Source organism: Ascaphus truei, chromosome 8 (assembly GCF_040206685.1).
Source record: "Ascaphus truei isolate aAscTru1 chromosome 8, aAscTru1.hap1, whole genome shotgun sequence".
NCBI classification, from domain to species: Eukaryota; Metazoa; Chordata; class Amphibia; order Anura; family Ascaphidae; genus Ascaphus; species Ascaphus truei.
The window spans coordinates 45474732-45494447 of NC_134490.1; the positions used below are offsets into that span (position 1 = coordinate 45474732).

Genomic DNA, 19716 nt, shown 5'->3' on the forward strand with positions numbered 1-19716 from the left:
CCTTCAGTTTGGCCACCCCTGCACTGAAGGAACAATGAGAGAGGTAAGAACAAAGCCAAGAGAGGGATGTATCCTGAATACCGAGGGAGTGGAGAGTGTGAAGGATAGGTGGGTGGCCAACACAGTTGAGTAGAATGAGAAAGGAGTATTCTCCTTGGGATTTAGCAATGTGGAGGTTGTTTGCTACTTTGGTTAGTGCTATTTCAGTTGAGTGAGCAGTGCGAAAAACCTTACTGGAGCGGTCTAGGAGAGAATAGGAGCTGAGTTAAGAAAACATGCAGGAAGATACAAGCCTTTGCAGAAGTTAATAGGCAAAAGGCAGGAGAGGGAATCATTAGACAGGTTAGTGGGATTACGCGTGTCCTTGAGAATGGGCCAAACAACCGCATTTTTAATGCGGGAAGGAAAGATACCGGAGGAGATGCAAGATGAGAAAATATGAGCAAGTGCAGGGATCAGTGTGGGAACGAGAGCTTGGAGATGATGGAAAGAAATGGAATTAAACTGGCAGGTAATAGAGGGAAAGAAGAGTAACTAAGATCCGTCCTCTTCTGGTACAGGGGAGAAAGTATCTAGCGATAATGAAGGGGGATTCAGGAGAATAGGTGTAGAGGACGGCACAAAGGGAATTTCTAGTCTGATGGAGATCACCTTGTCTTTGAAATAGTCAGAAAAAGTTTGAGGAGAGATATAGGGTGAGAGTAAGTTAGGCTGGGTCCATGGTGACTGCGCGCTATCGTCCGTGCGCGTGATGTCACCCGCTTTTTAGCGCCAGCTATTTGTGGTCAGGGTAGACACGACGGGGAGGTGTGTCGGGGGGCGTGACCATGACGTCACAGAGCTGGTTCGCCCTCACTGAGCGAACCGCTCATGTGACCTGGCAGTTGCGCCGTGGAATCAAATGTATCTGATTCCTCGCGCAATCATTACCTTAAAGCATTGTGATTGCGCTGTGCGCGCACTCCTCCACACGCTCTCGACGACCATGGACGCGGCCTTGGTAGAAGGTTTGAGGAGAGAGTTAAACACAGAGAAAAAGTGTTAGACCTGTGAATGTTTACAAGTGTAGAGATTGGCTAGAAATACTGCTGAGTTCTAACAGGCAAGAGGAATTTGTAATGTAAGACTTCCTCCATAGACTCTCAGAGGAGCGAGTGTAGGAGTATAGATAGTGTGATTATTGTGCCCGGGTTGACGGTCAGAATTACAAGAGTGCTGGAGAAGAAGGGTAACAAGCTGCTCTAGGCAGTTGTAAAGGATAGAGTTGTAGGTAAGATTGTTATCTCATGATTGCAGCTCTGATACAGGCAGTCCTCGTTTTACAACGAATGGCTTATCGAACGCTATGCAATGCATACCTATATTCACTTTTACAACGCCAAAACAGCTTATCCAACGCTCTTACGACGCTTTTCAACGTTGTGTATGTGTGTGTGTATATATATATATATACACAACGTTGCAAAGCGTCGTAAAAGCGTATATATATATATATATATATATATATATATATATATATATATATATAATATTATATTATACTACCCTATTTCCTCAATTGTAAGACGCACCTTTTTTTCGATTTTCACATGTCTGAAATCGGGGTGCGTCTTAGAATCGATGCCTTAAAAAAATGTTTTAAGTGTCTACAGTACTAACCTCTTTTCACAAAACATGTTTCAGGAGAAGTCCCATGTCAGCAGAGGATGAAGCGAGCGGCGGCGGCAGGAGAGGTCATATGTCTGCAGATGGTTTTAGATGGACAGCGGGCAGGAGTGTGGTGGTGGTGGCAGGACAGGTTCTAAGTCTGCAGGTGAATGAAGATAAGAAGACAGGGGGCGTGCGGTGGTGGAGGCGCTAATAGATCATAATAGCAGGAGCAGAGCGGCATAGGGAAACGGCTTGGGAGGTGCACACTGTAACACCGGAAGTTGACCGGTGTCTGACTTCCGGTTACAGTGTGCACCTCCCAAACTTTCCCCTATTTCACTATACTCCTGCTCAGCTCTCCTGCTATCATGATCTCATGCCGCCGCACCCCACCGCACGCCCGCTGTCTTCTTATCTTCATTCACCTGCAGACTTGGGACCATTCCTGCCGCCGCCGCACTCCCGCCCACTGACAATCTTCAACCATCTGCAGACGTGGGACCTCTCTGGCCGCCGCCGCCCGCTTCATCCTCCGCTGACATGGGACATCTCCTGAAACATGGTAAGTGAAAAAGTAATTTTCCGCGATTGTAAGGGCTAAATCGATGGTGCGTCTTACAATCGAAGGCCTCTTACAATCGAGGAAATACGGTATATAATATATTATTTATTATGTAATATTATATATATAATACAGTATATACACTATATAATGTATGTGTGTGCTGCATATCTTATTGCCTGCGTAAAATATTTGATGTATTTTAGTGTTAAAAATGCCTTCAGGAACGGAACCTTTCATTTAAACAGTGTTCCTATGGGAAAACGTGTTTCGCTTTACAACATTTCCCTATCCAACGCCATTTTGAGTAACAGATTGTGTCGGATAACCGAGGACTGTCTGTATATGTATTGTTAAGTGGGTTTGCAATTGTGCAGCTAAAATACAGATTAGCATCACCTTGTGGCCATAATCAGTAACTACAAACTAAATCCACTTGAGTTGATATTTTCTTGTTTTGGTTGAACCAGCCTTCAAGGGAACCGGGGAAATCCCGGGGATGGGACCAATGCTGCTTCGAACAGGCCAGTATCGCCAACAGGGAGTGGGAGGAGGAGACCCAGTACTGGTGGAGAAGGGGGCTCCCCAACTTCCATAGTCGGCCAGCTGAGCCCCCTACTGCTCCAAAACACCACTTTAGTCAAGGTGTCATTAGAGGACCCTTCTCTTAGGTTCCTTTGTGGGCCCTAGATGCCCCAATCTGACACTACCAAAGGGAAACTTCTCTCAATAAATCTGAATGCCAAGTATGTCACCTGTTGTAGCATTAAATAAAAGGTTACACGTAATGGCTATAAAAGTCCTTTTTCAACATCAACAACTGTGATTAACCCTTTGCCTGCCAGAGTGACCAGCAACACATTGCAAAGCTGGAGACCCTGGCAGTGCAGGAGTTAAAAACACACACAATGGAAACCGTGACCCAATGTGTACAAATCTCCTGAACGGATTTCACCCCAACATATTATCCCTTTACCTGCTCACACCCAGACCTACAGTATGTGCTCTGACACACATTACATGGCCCGTTTGTTCTGCACAGAATTCTTCTGTATTTGTTGCAGATCTGTTGGTCTTAAAGTTTGTCACCTGAGACCTGGGAAATCTGATGCAGGAAAAAGGCAGCAAAATATCAGAACGCAAAACATAAACTGATTCATTCCCCTACAATACTTTGCTAAAGAAGCTTCTTCTCCTGTAGTTATATTACACACACACACACACACACACACACACACACACACACACACACACACACACACACACACACACACACACACACACACACACACACACACACACACACACACACACACACACACACACACACACACACCCTCCCCCCCACTTATGTGTACTTACCCTCCTAAACATACCTAACAATGTTTGCACTTGTAGCCATGCCACCTATGGCTACTAACCTGCCCTACTCCTGGCAGTAAGCCCTGCCAGTAGTCAGTATGGGTTTTCCCCACTCACTGGTGCTGCACTTGAGTGACAGGGGGAGATGGTGACATCAGGCCTGAGCATGTCCAATCATGGGCCAGACCTGATGCCCTCTTCCTAGCTGTATTTAAGGGCGGTGCCGCCCCAAATTTAGTAGTGCCTCTATCCCCTTGAGCACAGCCAAGAGCCTGACTATTGGGCCTTCTCTGGTCATCTTCCCTTCTGGGGAGAGTGAGTGTGGACCATACCTCTGTCTCTGCTAGAGGGGAAGAGCTGGGACTGCTACGGGTGCCCTTGGCCTATAGTGAAGGTCCAGGGACCATCCTTCAGTGGGTAGCTGAGTGGGACTGCATTGAGCAGAAGATTGACGTGTACTGCTGTTGGTGTACAGACAATAAACCGTTCCTGTTGTTATACCTCTGGCCCGGTGTGTGATCTTACGGGGGGGTTGGGGGGAGAGGTTATCGGTTATACCGTGGGAGATCATCTTCAGTTCCCTGGAGCCTACGGCAAATGGAGGTGCTGCACTGCTAAAGATATGTAGGGTATGAACCCCAGAAGCCTAGTCCTGTGTCCCCACAACCATCGGCGGACAACTCGGCCCTCCTGTTACCAGCAGGTATCATGCACCACACAACCAGTAATGGCAGAATGTCCCACAGGGTTGTGGAAACACCGTTACACACTTCTATGTACTGTTGTTTGATTGCTGATGCACATATCCCTATTTGGTTATATTTCCCTTTTATGTCCCATATAAGCACTGTGTACACTGTGTCAACCCCTCTAAACTCATACCCACCCCATCATGCTACCTCCTCTCTCCCTTTCTCCTGTGCCCTTTGGAATGCGTGCTCCCTTTCCTACAAGTTTCTCTCTGTGCATGACTTATTTTTTCTCACTCTCTTGTCCTCTTTGCTATAACTGAGACTTGTCTCACTCAGTCTGACTCTGCACTGGAAGCTGCCCTCTCTTAGGCTGAGTCTGTAGAGACTTCAGCAGTGCGGAAGTGCGCAGAGGCTGAGGGAAAGCGGGTGCTTTCCCTGGCCTTAGTTCGTGCGCCATCCGGGAGCATGTCGGGGGCGTGTCAGTGACGTCACGGAGCTGGTTCGCCCTCATTGGGCGAACTGCTCACGTGACCGGCCCTGCGCTGCCGTGAGCGCTTAAACAAAAAAAATTGCCGGCTACGCTTCCGCACGCCTGCGGAAGCATGCGCGAGCCCCTGCTAAAGCCGCTCTCAGCGCCTAAGCGCTGACCATCTCCGCGGCCTTAAGGTGGCCTTTCTTTCTCCCACACTCCTCGCCCTGATGGCAGGGCTGGTGGCTGGGGCTCCTCCTCTCTATCTCCATTACCAAACCCTTCTTATTCCTCCCTCTTTTCCGTCCTTTGAGGCTCACATTGTCCAGCTTTTCTCTCCTCTCCATGTGGTGGTCATCTATTGCCCACCTACCTCTACTCACCCCCCTTCTGTCTTTCTCACTTTGAATCCTGGTTCTCCTTCTCTTTTCAGATTCCCCTGTTCGTCTGCTTGGGAACTTCAACTGCCATATTGATGACCCCTCTCTCCCTTGGGCTTTCAACTTTCTCTCTCTAGCCTCTTCTTTTGGCCTTTACCAATGGACTGCAGCCAGCACACGCAAGGATGACCACTACCTGGAACTGGTTTCACAAAAAAATGTTCTCTCTGATTTCTCCATTTCCCCCTTTCTCCTCTCTGACCATCATCTCATCTCATGTTCTCTCTCTCACTTCTCCACCTACCCCTCGTTTCTGCAAAGACCTGCTCTTTATTAACCTACCAGCTTTTGATTCCACTTTGCGCTCCTCCCTCTCCCTGCTCTGCTCCAGACTGACAACCTGGTCAGGAACTACAACTCTACCTTATCCTCCTCTCTTGATCTACATGCCCCTCTTTTTCTCTCTCGTTCTTGCCTTTCTCACCCCAGACCCTGGCGAAATTACCACACACACACAAGCTGCGTTCCTGCACTCGTTCCTCTGGAGGAAATCTCACACTCTCGCAGACTTCCTTCACTACAAATGTATCCTATCCTGTTTCAACTCCACCCTCTTCCAGGCTAAAAAAAAAAATACTTTTCTTCACTAATCAACATGCACATGTCTAACCTATGCCGACTCTTCTCTGTCTTTGTCTCTTCTCTGTCTTTGACTGTGTACTCAGACTCAGACGTCTGCAATCTATCTTTCTTCCTCCATTTCACCTCAGGACTTGATGACTATTTTAAGACAAAGGTGGATTCCATACGTCAAGACATCCCCTCTGTATCCTCCTCCCATCCGACACATCTTCCTAAGACCGTGTCCATTCTCCACGTGACGCAAACAAAAGCCGTACCTCTGAGGCAGGCATCTCATACTTCCTCCCAAGCCTGGCTCTACTGCCTCCTTCTACATTACTGTTGGCAGTACAATCATACACCCAGTATCACAAGCATGCTGCCTAGGGTTTACATTTTACTCCTCCCTCACATTTACAATGTCGATGTTTTCCTCCACAGTATTGCAAAGATACGCCCTTTCCTCTGTTGCTCTACTGCTAAAACTCTGACACAGGCCTTCATTCTCTCCCATCTCGACTATTGTAACCTTCTGCTGCCGGGCCTTCCTGTATCCCCTACAATTTATCCTAAACGCTCCTGCCAGAATCACTCTACTCTTTCCTATAAATCTGTCTCAGCGTCTCCCCTGCTGGAATCTCTCTCCTGGCTTCCTATCAAATCACACTTCTGCTGCTCCTTACATCTCAGCCCTAATTTCGCACTATACACCATCCCGACTCTTGCGTTCTGCTCAAGGCCCTCTCCCGCCTTAAACCTCTCACGACTGCCCCACACCTCTGTAGTGCCCTTCTACTCAATACCCGACCAGCACCCTCCCTATCCACCTTTTAGACCCATCTTAAAACTCACCTCCTTAACGAAGCATATGGGTAGCTCTGTGGCTGATGCTATACACTTCATACATTGACCTTAGCTTTTTACAGAACCACTTGCCAGAATACCTTCTTAGTGTCTCTGTACGTTCCTCCTACTTACCCCTTAGATTGGTAGAGATATCCTGTGAGGGATGACTGAGGCTCATAGGAAGTGGGAGTTTTAATGAAGAGTCCTTAGATAGCTTTTTAAAGCAGAATGATAAGTCATTTAATAACGTCTTAAACGACCTGACCCTGTGCAAGTACATGAAGCAAAGCATATGTGCGTCTTGTAGGAGGATAGCCCTGAACTAGACTCTCACTCTATCTAGAGGAGGAATGAGTCATGTGTGTCCCACTACATATAAAGACCTCCAGATTTTCAGGAACATCCAATTTAAATGAGATTGTACTCACAGTAGGTAGTTTCCAATGAATTTCCAGCTTGCAGGGCTCCGGTCCAGGCGTGCGTCATTCAGGGTAAGCATAGAAAAAATGGCACAAAGCCAAAAAGGCACCGCACCACAAACAAAAGAGCACCGTAAATGAGTGTGGATATAAAAAAAAAGGTTTAATCCACACAAACAGGAGGTCACACTGACATGTTTCACTCCCCCGAGCGAGACATGTCAGTGTGACCTCCCGTTTTTGTGGATTACATCGTTTTTTTATATTCGCCCTCTTTTACTGTCCTCTTTTTTTGTGGTGCGGTGCCTTTTTGGCTTTGTGCCATTTTTTCTATGCTTACCCCTTAGATTGTAAGCTCTTCAGGTCACGGACTCCTTTTCCTAAATGTCACTTTTATGTCTGAAGCACTTCTCCCCTTTGTGTTATTTGTATTATTTGTTTATTTTATATCATTATGACACGTGTATTACTGCTGTGAAGCGCTATGTGCATTAATTGCGCGCTATACTGTGTGTATATATATATATATATTAACAGTGTTCGACAAACCTATACATTTGCTCGCCCCGGGCGAGTGGATTTAACCCCCGGGCGAGTAAATATTGGCCCAAGCAGCACACGTTTGGTACTAGGTGGCGAGTAGATTTTTTTGTGTGGCGAGTAGATTTTTTGGTGATTTGTCAACCACTGTACAGGCATACCCCGCATTAACGTACGCAATGGGACCGGAGCATGTATGTAAAGCGAAAATGTACTTAAAGTGAAGCACTACCTTTTCCCTCTTATCGATGCATGTACTGTAATGCAATCGTTATATATACATGCATAACTGATGTAAATAACGCATTTGTAACAGGCTCTATAGTCTCCCCGCTTGCGCACAGCTTCGGTACAGGTAGGGAACCGGTATTGCTGTTCAGGATGTGATGACAGGCGCATGCGTGAGCTGCCGTTTGCCTATTGGGCGATATGTACTTACTCGCGAGTGTACTTAAAGTGAGTGTACTTAAAGCGGGGTATGCCTGTATATATATATATACATACATACATACACACACATATATACATACACACACACACATACATATTAAAATGTATCTCTTTAGACCCATACACACACACACACGCCTGCATGTGTATGTATTTAGTATGAGTTGGTACAATGTTAAATATATTTATCATTAAAAAACATATTGGAAACGCTGTAGATATTCAAATCTATGACATAACAATATACCATATAAGGAAAACATATACAAATGTTTTTGCAGGTTTGTAAACCTCTATTTATGGGGTCTTTAATGGTGCAGAAAAAGTAGCTGATAAATGTGTGCTGTTTTTTTAATCATTTCATGGTTGGTAGACACCGGTAAAGGACCCCCAGCCCTGCTGGCTGTATTTAGTGCCTTCTAGACATGACTAGTGTTCCCGGCCTGTGCGGTTTATTATCCCCCCCCACCCCTCCTGTCTTCTTGCACCTTTTAGTAAAGGTACTTCAGCAGAAAAAGTGAAGTCACCACACCCTGTGCATGTAATCCCTGGGGTGTGAAAGTGTTCATGCAGGAAGACAAATACACATGCAGACCATGCTCCGAAGGGTATAAGCTCTTTTAGAGGTTTTTTTTTTAATGTGTCATAGCAGTTTTATGGGAGGAAGAGCAATAGAAATGCAAAGTGTGCTGTAAGGTAGATTGTGTAATGTGTAACACCCTTTTATAGGAGGCCCTCAGGGTAAGTGAACCAGGTTAAAATGGAACGCCCATGAAGTCCATACACTAATTTAATTGCTGTTAGTGTAAAACAATGAGGTAACAATGTGCTTGGTGACCTGCTGCAGGGACAAATTAGCCCTTTATCTCGCAGTGCTAAAAAATGTACTAAAAATGAGATTGTACGCAGTTAGGACCACACATTGCACCTATACTATGTACAGCACTGCAAACACTGACAGTGCTTTCTAAGAGAAAATATGGATTATTAGGAAGATTGTACAAAGTGCTTTTACTTAGTTTGGGCTCCCTTATCTTGTATTATAAAGCAAAACCAAGTATGACTACACAGTTTCAACCACCTAAACTCCTTCTTCACAGGGGCACAGAAACCAGTAAACACATCATCATGGGGGGTGTTTATTCCCAGTAACCCAGGGGTTTTCAACGCCAGTCCTCAAGACCCTACAAGAGGTCAAGTTTTCAGGATATCCCTGTGTTAGCACAGGTGGCTCAGTCAAAGACTGTCAAAGTCAAAGACTGAGCCACTGATTGAGCCACCTGTGCTGAAGCTGGGATATCCTTAAAACCTAACTTGTTGGGGGGGGGGGGGGGAGAGGGGGTCTTGAGGACTGCAGAAACTTTTAAACCATGGCAACCACTAACAGAGAATCCTCAACGGTAGAATGGAGGACATCCGGGTTTAATGTGGCTATATTGAGTTCTGTATAGGGAGCAGTTGGAAGTGTGTACAGATAACCAGAATCATTACACCATCCAGCAGTTTAATGCTTAGGAGTGCCACTGGAGAGCTCCCAATGAGAATAGTTAAAAGAATGCCCACAATGTTAGAATGGTAGATGGTTTTGTTTTCTTATACAACTGGAAAGACTTTCTTTCAAAGCATTCATTGAATGCATATATATTCACCTGTCTTAAAAGTAACCTTGTAAGTATGGTACAGCCCATGTCACACACCTGTTGCTACTGTGCTGCTTTGTTTGTATGTGCTGCAGGAATGTGCAAGGTGTACTCATTTATCAAGACAGTTGCGTTCTTCAGCATCTCGTAGAACATGTCCAATGTTTTCTGGTAAAGGTCCCTGTTTAGAACAAATGAACGAAAAAGGTTGAGCGGTTTGGCAAGACGGAAGTTTTCCGGAAGGTTAACAGACTGCGGAAGTTTCGGGTTTCCAACCATAAAGTGGTGGAGCTTCTTTTCCAGCAGACATTTCTCCAGGCTCTTAAGCATGTCTCGTAACCGCTCCTCCAGCATCATAATGTTCCAGTCTGAGAAGGGTCTAGTCAGCAGCAGATGTAGCAGCACTGTCTTTAGATGGTAATTGGTCAGACCGCTTGCTCCAGTTAAGTGATGCTGTTTGGAATGGAGGAAAGTCATTATCTGCAGGCAGCTGAGATGACATGAATTATCTGGTAGATGCTTGGCAATATCCTTGAGGAACCTTCTCTCATAAACTGCAAAACAACCGAACCAATAAATGTTGGAGGAGTCAGGTGACACAGGAGTGCTGGGGAAATGTGACATGAAATACAGATCTGAGTCTTCATACTGAACCACTGGAGTAATATTGAAGCTGATCACCTTTCCAGATTTGAATTTCACTCTCAAAGCTCCTGGAGAGCCTAAATGGCTGAAATTGAGGTCAAACTCATATTTGCGGGAGATCTTATTCCACGCTTTTGTTACAGAAATTTGGAACCATTTCATGACCTGGTCAGTATCCAAGTAATTTGTGTTCTTGGAACACAGCAAATCTTCCATGTCACCGTTTACTTTTTTCTGGCTGTTTAAACTGTGAAGGAGACACAACATATCTTCCCCAAGTTTCTTCTTGTTGCAGACACATCCTGCCGATTCCTCATGAGGTCCGCATACTCTAATTGTTCCATAGCCTTCTTTGATGAGTGTTATGGAATTGTCGGTGACCCAAGGTTGGCACTTGAACTGATACGGCTCTGGTGGAGCAAAAGGTACAATCAAATCACAGATCAATGGTTTGTTCACTCTCCAGTTTTCATACATACTTCCAATGCACATGCTGTCTTCAACCTCCATGTCAGCATCGCGATTACAAACACTTCTCAAAGCCTCTAACAAATCATCTGCAAAGCCCTCCACAAACTCTCGAGTCCTGGCAGCATCATGGGTTGCTACTCGAATGTACTGGTCATAAAAAATAGTCAACACAGCCTTGTTTGGAAGAGACACACCTTGACAGCAGTTCCCAAGGAATGGCAGGTCATCCTCCTCCCTGCTGTGCTCTTGTGAATTCCCATTTTGAAAGTTCTGCCTGCCGATTTCAATCATCAAGAAGATGACCATTGACATAGCACTCCAGAAATCCCAACGTGGATCGTCTTTGTTATCTGTTGCTTCATTATCTGGACTCGTCTCCTCAGACTCTGCACGAGACAGTTCCTGCTCCAGGCGTAGCTGCTCCATTTTGAGGTTCTCTTCATACTCCTTCATTTTTTGGATGATCATCTCATCAGTTGTAGTAAGAGTTGTGTTCTCTCTTGGGAAGAGGAACGGTTGGTTGACAATGGCTGTTATTACCACAAGACACACATTGAAGATCCCAGCTTGCATGGTAACCCTAAACAAATAGGAAAACACACCATTAGAAATACAGCAAGAGAAACCTCTCATCAGAGCATACATATTTGCTAATTACCTGTTCCGTCCGTGGTAATGTAACTTTTCCTCCTGTGAAAAGCACACCTGATGGAAGATGATTTCCTCTTATTTATATGTGATACAGACGTAATGAAACATAAATACCCTCGGTATTACTTTTACCACAGCAATTTTTGTGGACAGTCAGTGGATGGTACAGTACTGTAGGTCCGATGTGTTTTTCTGTTACTCTTTTATTCTGTTATAGTCAGAAAAATCACGAGGCAATAACATTATATGGAGAAAAAACAATATTTATCTGGTCCAATTGCACAGCATTGTATTTCACCATCTTTCAAGAATCTGGTTTGAGATCCAGTGCCAGGTGACTTTAGACATGTCACTTTATCTTCAAATATTAGATAGGGAGTTTAATTTTGATTATAAATTGACACTAATATACCTATTTATTATAGTGTCAGGAAAGATGACTCCGTTCATTTAAATAAAGCCAATCTTCTCCAGATCACGGCGAAGATTTATTCAAAATGTACAGAATAATGGCCTAACATTTTGAAAACAAGTCTACTAATGTGAAGTCCATGGACTGTAAGGTGCATTTTTGTCGGCCTTAACCACCATCCTTCTCCACTGTCTATGCATCTGTCAAGACGCCTGCACTACATGAAACTTGGTCAAGTTTTTGACTATAGATGCAGATGAAACACAAATCAGTATGTACGAGCGGCTTAATGCATAATCTTCTCTGCTGCTTATTCAGCTTGCTACAGGAAAACATGATACTGCTACGCCCTCTGTTTCCTAAATGTTTCCAATGTGTAACAACAGCTTTTTGACCTGGCTCCAGGAAGGGAGAGGCTTGAGATAATGTCAAAATGTACTTCTGTACGCTCCACCCAGGTAAGTGGAAGCTCCATTATGACTTCTGACTCTTATTACTTCTGAATCTCACACCCATTTAAGCTTACATTCTAATCGCCTCCTTGGTGCAGAGAGCGATATCTGCATACCCAACAAAGTGCGATTAACTCCTTCAATGACAGAGGGATCTGAGACACATTGTACAGCAACACATCATAGCCCCTGGGGCAAATGGGTTAATTTAGAATTGGTTCTGAGACTCTGCACTTGCAAGTGGGAGATAATAATTGTACACCATGTTCTAATTAATCTCGGTCCCCGTACATTAGGTAGTACGAATCTGATTGTGAGCTCTTCTGGGTAGGGATTTATTTTACTTGTATGACATGTGCAGTACCGATTTAAACTCTGTGACATACATATATACATTTATTTAATTTTACTTAAAGCACATTTTCAAACTTAAATTTATTTGATCGAAAAGGAATTTTAAGAATAGGGTGTAGAAATTGACAACATGAAAAGATAGCTTGATCCCCTTTCCCATTCACTCCGAACCATTAGACCAGGCAACATGATATATGCAGCTCGAGCCCTCAAAAGGGCTATGTATTTATGTATACATACATACATACACATACACACGTAGGTATGTATGTATATACACACACACACACACACACGCAGAATGAACATTGCTGATGTGTGTGAGAGCTGCTCCCCGCCCTCTCATGTCAGCTGCTTAATGCCATCGTGATGGTGAATCCTGTCCCACTCCTCTTCTTACACTGGGAACTAGTGATTAGCACAGTAAAGGAGCAGGGAGACGCTACTACCCGCACCAGCAACATCTCCAGCCCCTCTGCACTGGTTAAGGGCTGAAGGTGAATCACCCAAGGGCTGCCTGTTGCCCAAGAGTGCATTAGACCCTACTTGACTTTAGCCTGTTGTGTTGCCTTATGCCTATCCCACCTTGACTGTATATATTTGCGATTGATCAAATTCCTAGGGTCTGCACAGTCATTTTCAGATTCCTCTTAATACTCTAAAAGAAGCATCACACTTACAGTACTGGACTCTCCTCTCTCTACAAGAGATGCACAGCAATGCACCCTGAGCACACCAGGAATGGGGTAATGTTTGCTCTGCTACACTGTAGTTGTTTCTGACACAAACTGTACTGATGTAAGAACATTTTTTTTAAAGAACCTTTAAAAGTGGGAGCAAAGAAGGATAAAATGACACAGGAAAGATTCCAACTCTAAAGTGTTAGTATGGGATCCTGTAATTATTAGATATATTATAAAAAGGAGAAGGAGCGGCTCAGTGAGTAACGACACTAACTCTGGCACTGAGTTTGAAGCAGGGGAGCCTGGTTCAATTCCCGGTGTTGGCTCCTTGTGACCTTGGGCAAGTCACTTTATCTCCCTGTGCCTCAGGCACAAAAACAGATTGTAAGCTCTACGGGGCAGGGATTGTGTCTGCAAAATGTCTGTAAAGCGCTACGTAAAACTAGCAGCGCTATACAAGAACATGCTATTATTATTAAAGCAGGCCATTTCCCTGTTGATAGTATAAACCTGCAATCCTGTAGAATTGATTTGTAATCTCAGCGTAATCCGCCATAACAATACTGTATATTAAAGCCATCCCTCTGAATGCGATTTTCCATACAAAGTGTCAGATCTTACCTCCACTCTCCTCAGTAATCCTTGCTGCAGAAATATGTCCCATACATCTCTACTTCTTTACCCCAATACTGCAATTAGCAGGGTGGGGCTCTGGTTACCTCCACACAGATAAAAACAACATGGTCAACCCCTTTAATGCCAGAGGCGGCAACAACACATTGTAGAGCCAAAGCAAAAATCTCCACCCTGATATTAACTCTTTCAGTGCTAAAATCCATTGAAGGCACAATCCCACCCAAAAGGACACATGTGCACTATCGAAAAACTCATCATATCATTTCTACTGGGCTATTGTGTGGAAGATGCCATCTGACATCTATAAGGGGAAATCTCAGGGATGCCTGAGGCTAAAGACCCCATTTCTAACCTAGGAAGTAATTTTCACAGTTCTAGAGAAGATTTTACGCCTATCAATGGGGTGTATCTCTTTTTATTGTGGTGAGCTGACAGCGAAGGCGTTTTGCCAATAAGAAACGCCATGCATGGATCCTATCAGTGGGGTAGTCAGGCCTGGTGTTGATGGAATGAAGATCTTAGGAGGTTATACACTGCACTTGTAGGCCTGGCAGGTGTCGCTATCTAAAAGTAGATGAATGTGTCCCTGCCAAAGTAACCAACTTACCATTCATAGGATGATGCTTCTAAGCTTCTTACATCTGACAGACTGCTAGTCAATAAGGTTCATAGAACTTCAAACCTGGCACATGTTTTTGACATCCAGTAACTCCTCCCTGTGGTTGCACAAGGATACAGAACAAATAGCTTGGAAATGCTGTATTTGCTAAGCAGTGCTAAGGCATCTTGTAGTGTCTATGGCACCATAGCGTGCCTTATAGAAGGGCACCGCTGGGTAAATATGGCCCTAACACCTTTCAGTATTTATTAGCAAAATGGCCTTGATACACGGGGGTAACTTACAGTCTATTGCAGTGGTGTGCAAACTTTTTCCCCTGCGCCCCACTGCCTGCTCGCGCCCCCCCCCCCTTACAATGTTTCCAAAATCAAATGACGCAGCGGGGCCATATGACGTTGCGTTGCACATCTCACGTGACCCCGTGGCATCATTTGCTTCCACGTTACTATGGCGACGCTTTGCCCGAAGCCGTCGGAGATAAGGTAAGAGGACTTGCAGAGGCCTCACACGCTCCCCCGGCATTTCATTTAAATGCTTTGGGAAAGAGTGCGGGGCCTCTAAGCGCCGCGCCTCCCCCCCAGAAAATCGGGCGCGCCCCCGGTCTATTGCCTGCTAAATCAGCCAAAGAACCGCACCAACATTCTCAAAAACACACCAAGAGCTCTGTGTCACGGAAAAGCTGCAGCAAAATGAACACAAATTGCGTCATTTTTATCTTGCATCTCTGTGTCAATGTATCAAGGTCTTGGCTCGAATTTCTGCCCGTGTGTCATTCTCAAATTTGGGGAGTGACAATAGTCGTCGCATGAAACAAATTGTAAGAAGCGATTCTGGTTTCAACCAAAAAAGGCCAGAAAAATACCACATTGCACTTTATCTTGCACTTCCAGATAAAACTGATAAACGACGGGGATGAACCATTTCTTGTGGCGTTCTCGCTTCTATCTCAGCCTCAGGAGACAAAGGCGACACACACAAGGGGCGTACGGAAACGGAATAAAACGGGCACCGATAAATGCCACATCAATTTTTTTTATTAACACTGATTTTTTTGAATGAAATAAAAACATCGGAAACCCCCAGATTTCACATTAAAATAAACACTGAAACCCGCAATCGTTAATTATAATAAAATCTATCAGATTATGCGCCACCGAGCAACACTTCAAAAAAAAAATCTTTTATTTGCGTAAAAAAAAAAATCTGCCAAGTCTGAATTGGCGTGAACGCCCCTGCCTGACATTGTGCGTCACACGGAGGAAACACTTTTACATTGCACACAAACACAAGCGCGTTAACACAAACTTCTCCCCACTTCCTGGAACACTGTCGGAAGCACCACTGTACGTGGAGATATAATCCAGGATAGAAAGCAGGAAGACACAGGTGATACCTCACATCAGTACATGGTTTGGAAAAGTAGACTGAAAGCTGTCATTTGAGTTGAAGGAAACCTTTTTGTTGGATTTAATATTATTTGTGTAAGTGTGTATAACTATTAGCCTTTAAAGTTGAATGATCATTAATATTAAGTTTGTGTATAAATATGTCCGTATTTTTGTATTGTAAGGTCATTACTTTGATATGTAATATTACTTTAATGCATTATATAACTTTTTGTGAAAAACTCAATAAAGAGACTATTGAAAACAAAACAGACTTCTCTTTGAGCTTTCCTTACGTTATTACATCGCCCGCACTTGCGCAATTAATGGGATTTTGGGGTGTTGGATAACACTTTTGCAGCCAGACTTGGATAAGTAATCCCGCTGTGTGTTTAACATTTCATCATAGCTTATTTAACGCTTTAATTTCCAAGGAAGGAGGGCAGGGATTTACTCGGGGTCTCAAACAACAATAGAGGCCTCATCCTGAGCAGTAATTATATGGTGACATTTAGTGACAGTTATCTGGGGCCCTCCTCTCCTTCCTAAAATCGCTCTCACTTCTGCTATTCACATTGAGAGATGGAAGGAATCATAATGTGCTTCTAACCTCTTCATTGCTGAATTCTGTCAGATATTTATTGTGCTAAATTCAACAGCACAGAACTACATCAGAGTATGTTCTTATTGCTGCACTGTGCTAGATCAGTAATATACAGGGCGAGGTCGCAGGTGGCTTCTCGCAGCAAATATCTCTGAGACATTTTTCTGTAAACTCTGAAATGTCCCATACATTTAGAGTTCTGCATAAAACATTGTTATACAATATAGCAACTAAAAATACCCCTTGTGAGCACATTCACACGTCTCAGACAGTTCTTCAACCCCCCTGCTTTTCCCCATTATCTCCTAGCATACAATGCTTCCACTGCAGCCAGGGATTCTGGGTAATGACATGCAATTGAGCTCACAGCGTCACTCTTCACCTCTCATCCATTTTTACATAAGCTGTGTAATGCAGAAGGCATACGCTTTTCAGCACAGCTTGGGTTAAAGAAGTGAAGAGCCAGTAACCCTTCTCGCAAGCAGCTATTATGACCTTTTGGGTTTCATCAGTGTGAGGCAGGTTATACTGGTTTTGCAATGTGATCAGATATAATATACAATAACTCCATCACATCATAACTATTTCTCACTTCTAAACTCACATTGCCCAACTCTTCCTAGTTATCAGGAGAATCCCTGGTAAAGGTTTATTTGTGCTACTTTCTCCCTGGTAATATCGCTCCCGTTCCAATGAAGGGACAGGACTCGTATCGTCCCAAATCCACCTGCTGGGAAACGTGTCCATGTTCCTCAGAACCGCTCCTGGGTATCTGGCGTCAGGTCCTAACCTTAGTTCCATAAATTAAGAAACAACTTTGTGCAAAAAAAAAAAAAAAAAAAACCTCCTTCACATTTATTAAACGAGGAATCCCCTTAGGAGCCATAGATAAATCTGCTGCCATTTTGTGCAGTCAGAAGGCGGAGGGGTCTATAGATCAGAGTCTCTGCTGCCAAAGAACAACACTAGATCTATAAATGAAAATGGGCCCCACTGAAAGCAAAGGGGTTTTCCCTGCGATAAATCTGGTGCTGGGTTTCTGCACTGAATGTTCTGCAGTTTTGAAGCTGGGAGATTTTAACATTTGGCACAAAGGCTGCACTTCTATCAAAGGAACACATCCCATTCCTTTCAATCCCATTCTTTTTCTTTGACAAATCTGTTAGCCATTTGTGCAGACTTTGTGCCACACAGATCCCATAGTTATTACCACATTCTCCCAGCAACAAAACAGACGCGTAACTGGAGAGAGAGGGAAAAAAATCAAAACAAAAAAAACACCAAAAATGACACCAGATTATCAACAAAAAAAAAGGATCCTCTTTTACATTTCCTATAGTTTGTGTTTTTTGCACCAGTGTAGCAGCCACAAGACACTGAACAATAAATGTATCCAATGCATCTTCGTATCAAGGCAGATGTGGAGCAATTCTAGGGCCAAAAAAACAAAGCAATGACAAATACAACCCTGCTCAAATCGAATGTTTCCCATCCGATGTCCCCTGAAGTGGACCAGTCTTCCCTTGGTACAATTAGCTCATCATCATTTCTATGTGACACTAAAATAAGCAGAAACTTAGTAACCGGAGAAAACACGTCTCCCTTTCCCTGTGTTCCCCGCTGAGCCTCACGTCTCCCTCATTCTCACCTTACAGAAAGGGTGCTGAGCCTCGGGTGGGTGAGATCTGCCTCATGTACCGGCCTCTCTTCCTCTCTGTGCTGCTCCCCTCACTTCTGTCTCACTCATTTCCTGGATGCACTGTAGTTGTTTCCTCCATGTAAGCACAGAGCGGCAGGCTGCTCTTTTCTGCCTTTGGGGTTCTCTTAAGGTGGAACGCCTGAGTGCAGGAAGGCTGCAGCCAGCTAGGACAAAGAATGCAGGGGTTAATTATACAAGCCATGCCTGAGGACCTCTTCACTGCCAGATGGGCCAGCTTTGCTTGCAATGCAGACCTCTCTGGCAGTGAAGGGGTTACTGGAACTTTTTATATACCACAATATACCTCCGGGTTTTGTTATTGTAATATCGCTGTTGCCACTGTATTGCGTTACAGAATTGCAGTCCTAAGTGTAATTTAAATTATAATATTAATACGGTTAATACCAAACCTGCTGAGCTGTAGCAGTAGCGCATTACAAGTGCCTCCTTAACGGGTGAGGCAGTGGTTGCAACATCTGTATTTTTTTTTTACATAGATTGGACACAGTGAATGTTTTGTAGCTGCAAACAGCTCAGGGCTTTGTACTGTATAGTAGTTTTAGCCTCTCTTGTTACTGGAACTTCTGCAGTTTCAGGCGCTCCAGTTCCTCGGGGGTTAACACGCAGAACTTTGCCAATCTCCGGATCTTTAAAGACACAGAAGCTCTTGTATTAAAGTCTCCCAGCTATAGAAGAACTGCAGCAACAGTGCCAAGTATCTCAAAGTGCAAGGGGAGGTTCATTGTTCAATAAATCTGGTGCGGTTTACACACACACACACACACACACACACACACACACACACACACACACACACACACACACACACACACACACACACACACACACACACACACACACACACACACACACACACACACACACACACACTCACACACTCTTTTTGCAGCTGGGAGATTTTGATATATGACCCCAAATTCTTGAAACCCTCGTGTGGCTTTTGCAAACTTAGTGCCTTGCGATGGCGACGACGATGCAACGTCGCTCCGAAACAAATACATTGACTCCGTCGCAAGTGCTTATAGTAAGCGCGACGGTGATGGAGCATCCAAAAATTTTGAAGCTGGGTAAATTTGATTTTTTTTAGAGACAGTCGCCACATGTACTGTCTCTAAACCAATGAAATTGTGCGACCCGCCCCCTTAGTGACGTCATCGGTCGTGTCGCCAGCACTATAAGCGCGTCCTTATTCAACTCTTTAGTGTCATAGGATACATTTTGCACCAACCGCCTGTAAATGGCCCAGCGATGAAGCAAAAGCACTTGTCCATTTAACATCCTCGGATCCATTTTTAATATGCATCAAGAAACATACATTTCTATGTATATATTTCTGATACCTCTCCCAGACGAGTCTTTCTGATTTCTGATACCTTAGGCAGAAAAATGATTGTTAAGTCTATTTTCTCTTCTGGAGAGAATGTGTGGACTAGTAGTGCACATTGTATTAGAT

At 44.2% G+C, this 19716-nt stretch overlaps 2 protein-coding genes across 5 annotated transcripts in view; both read right to left on the bottom strand.

The window, feature by feature from the left end:
* LOC142501662 (uncharacterized) overlaps positions 1-5490 on the bottom strand; it is a 55273-nt gene extending 49783 nt beyond the window's left edge. The window contains exon 1 of the mRNA XM_075611812.1: positions 5458-5490. The gene's annotated coding sequence lies outside the window, so the exon portion shown is untranslated. The remainder of the gene's footprint in view (positions 1-5457) is intronic.
* Positions 5491-8071: 2581 nt separating this feature from the next.
* On the bottom strand, positions 8072-18386 carry ITPRIP (inositol 1,4,5-trisphosphate receptor interacting protein). 4 transcript variants are annotated; one of them, XM_075611813.1, is made up of 2 exons: positions 18197-18386; positions 8072-11327 (listed from the first exon to the last, which is right to left on the bottom strand). In XM_075611813.1, the coding sequence occupies exons 1-2, from the start codon at positions 18235-18237 to the stop codon at positions 9695-9697; spliced, it is 1674 nt and encodes a 557-aa protein (XP_075467928.1). In that variant the 5' UTR covers positions 18238-18386; the 3' UTR covers positions 8072-9694. The 4 variants fall into 4 exon arrangements, with proteins under 4 accessions (XP_075467928.1, XP_075467932.1, XP_075467931.1 ...); XM_075611817.1 differs by lacking the exon at positions 18197-18386 and adding an exon at positions 14543-14625; XM_075611816.1 differs by lacking the exon at positions 18197-18386 and adding an exon at positions 13921-14030 and having other exon boundaries at positions 8073-11327.
* Positions 18387-19716: the final 1330 nt, after the last annotated feature.

Excerpts from the sequence above, each read along its gene's own strand:
- ITPRIP (XM_075611813.1), bottom strand. The coding sequence starts at position 18,237 with ATGAGGCAGATCTCACCCACCCGAGGCTCAGCACCCTTTCT. Across the intron at positions 11,328-18,196 it reads CGAGGCTCAGCACCCTTTCT|GGTTACCATGCAAGCTGGGA; the intron begins GTAAGGTGAGAA and ends CTATTTGTTTAG.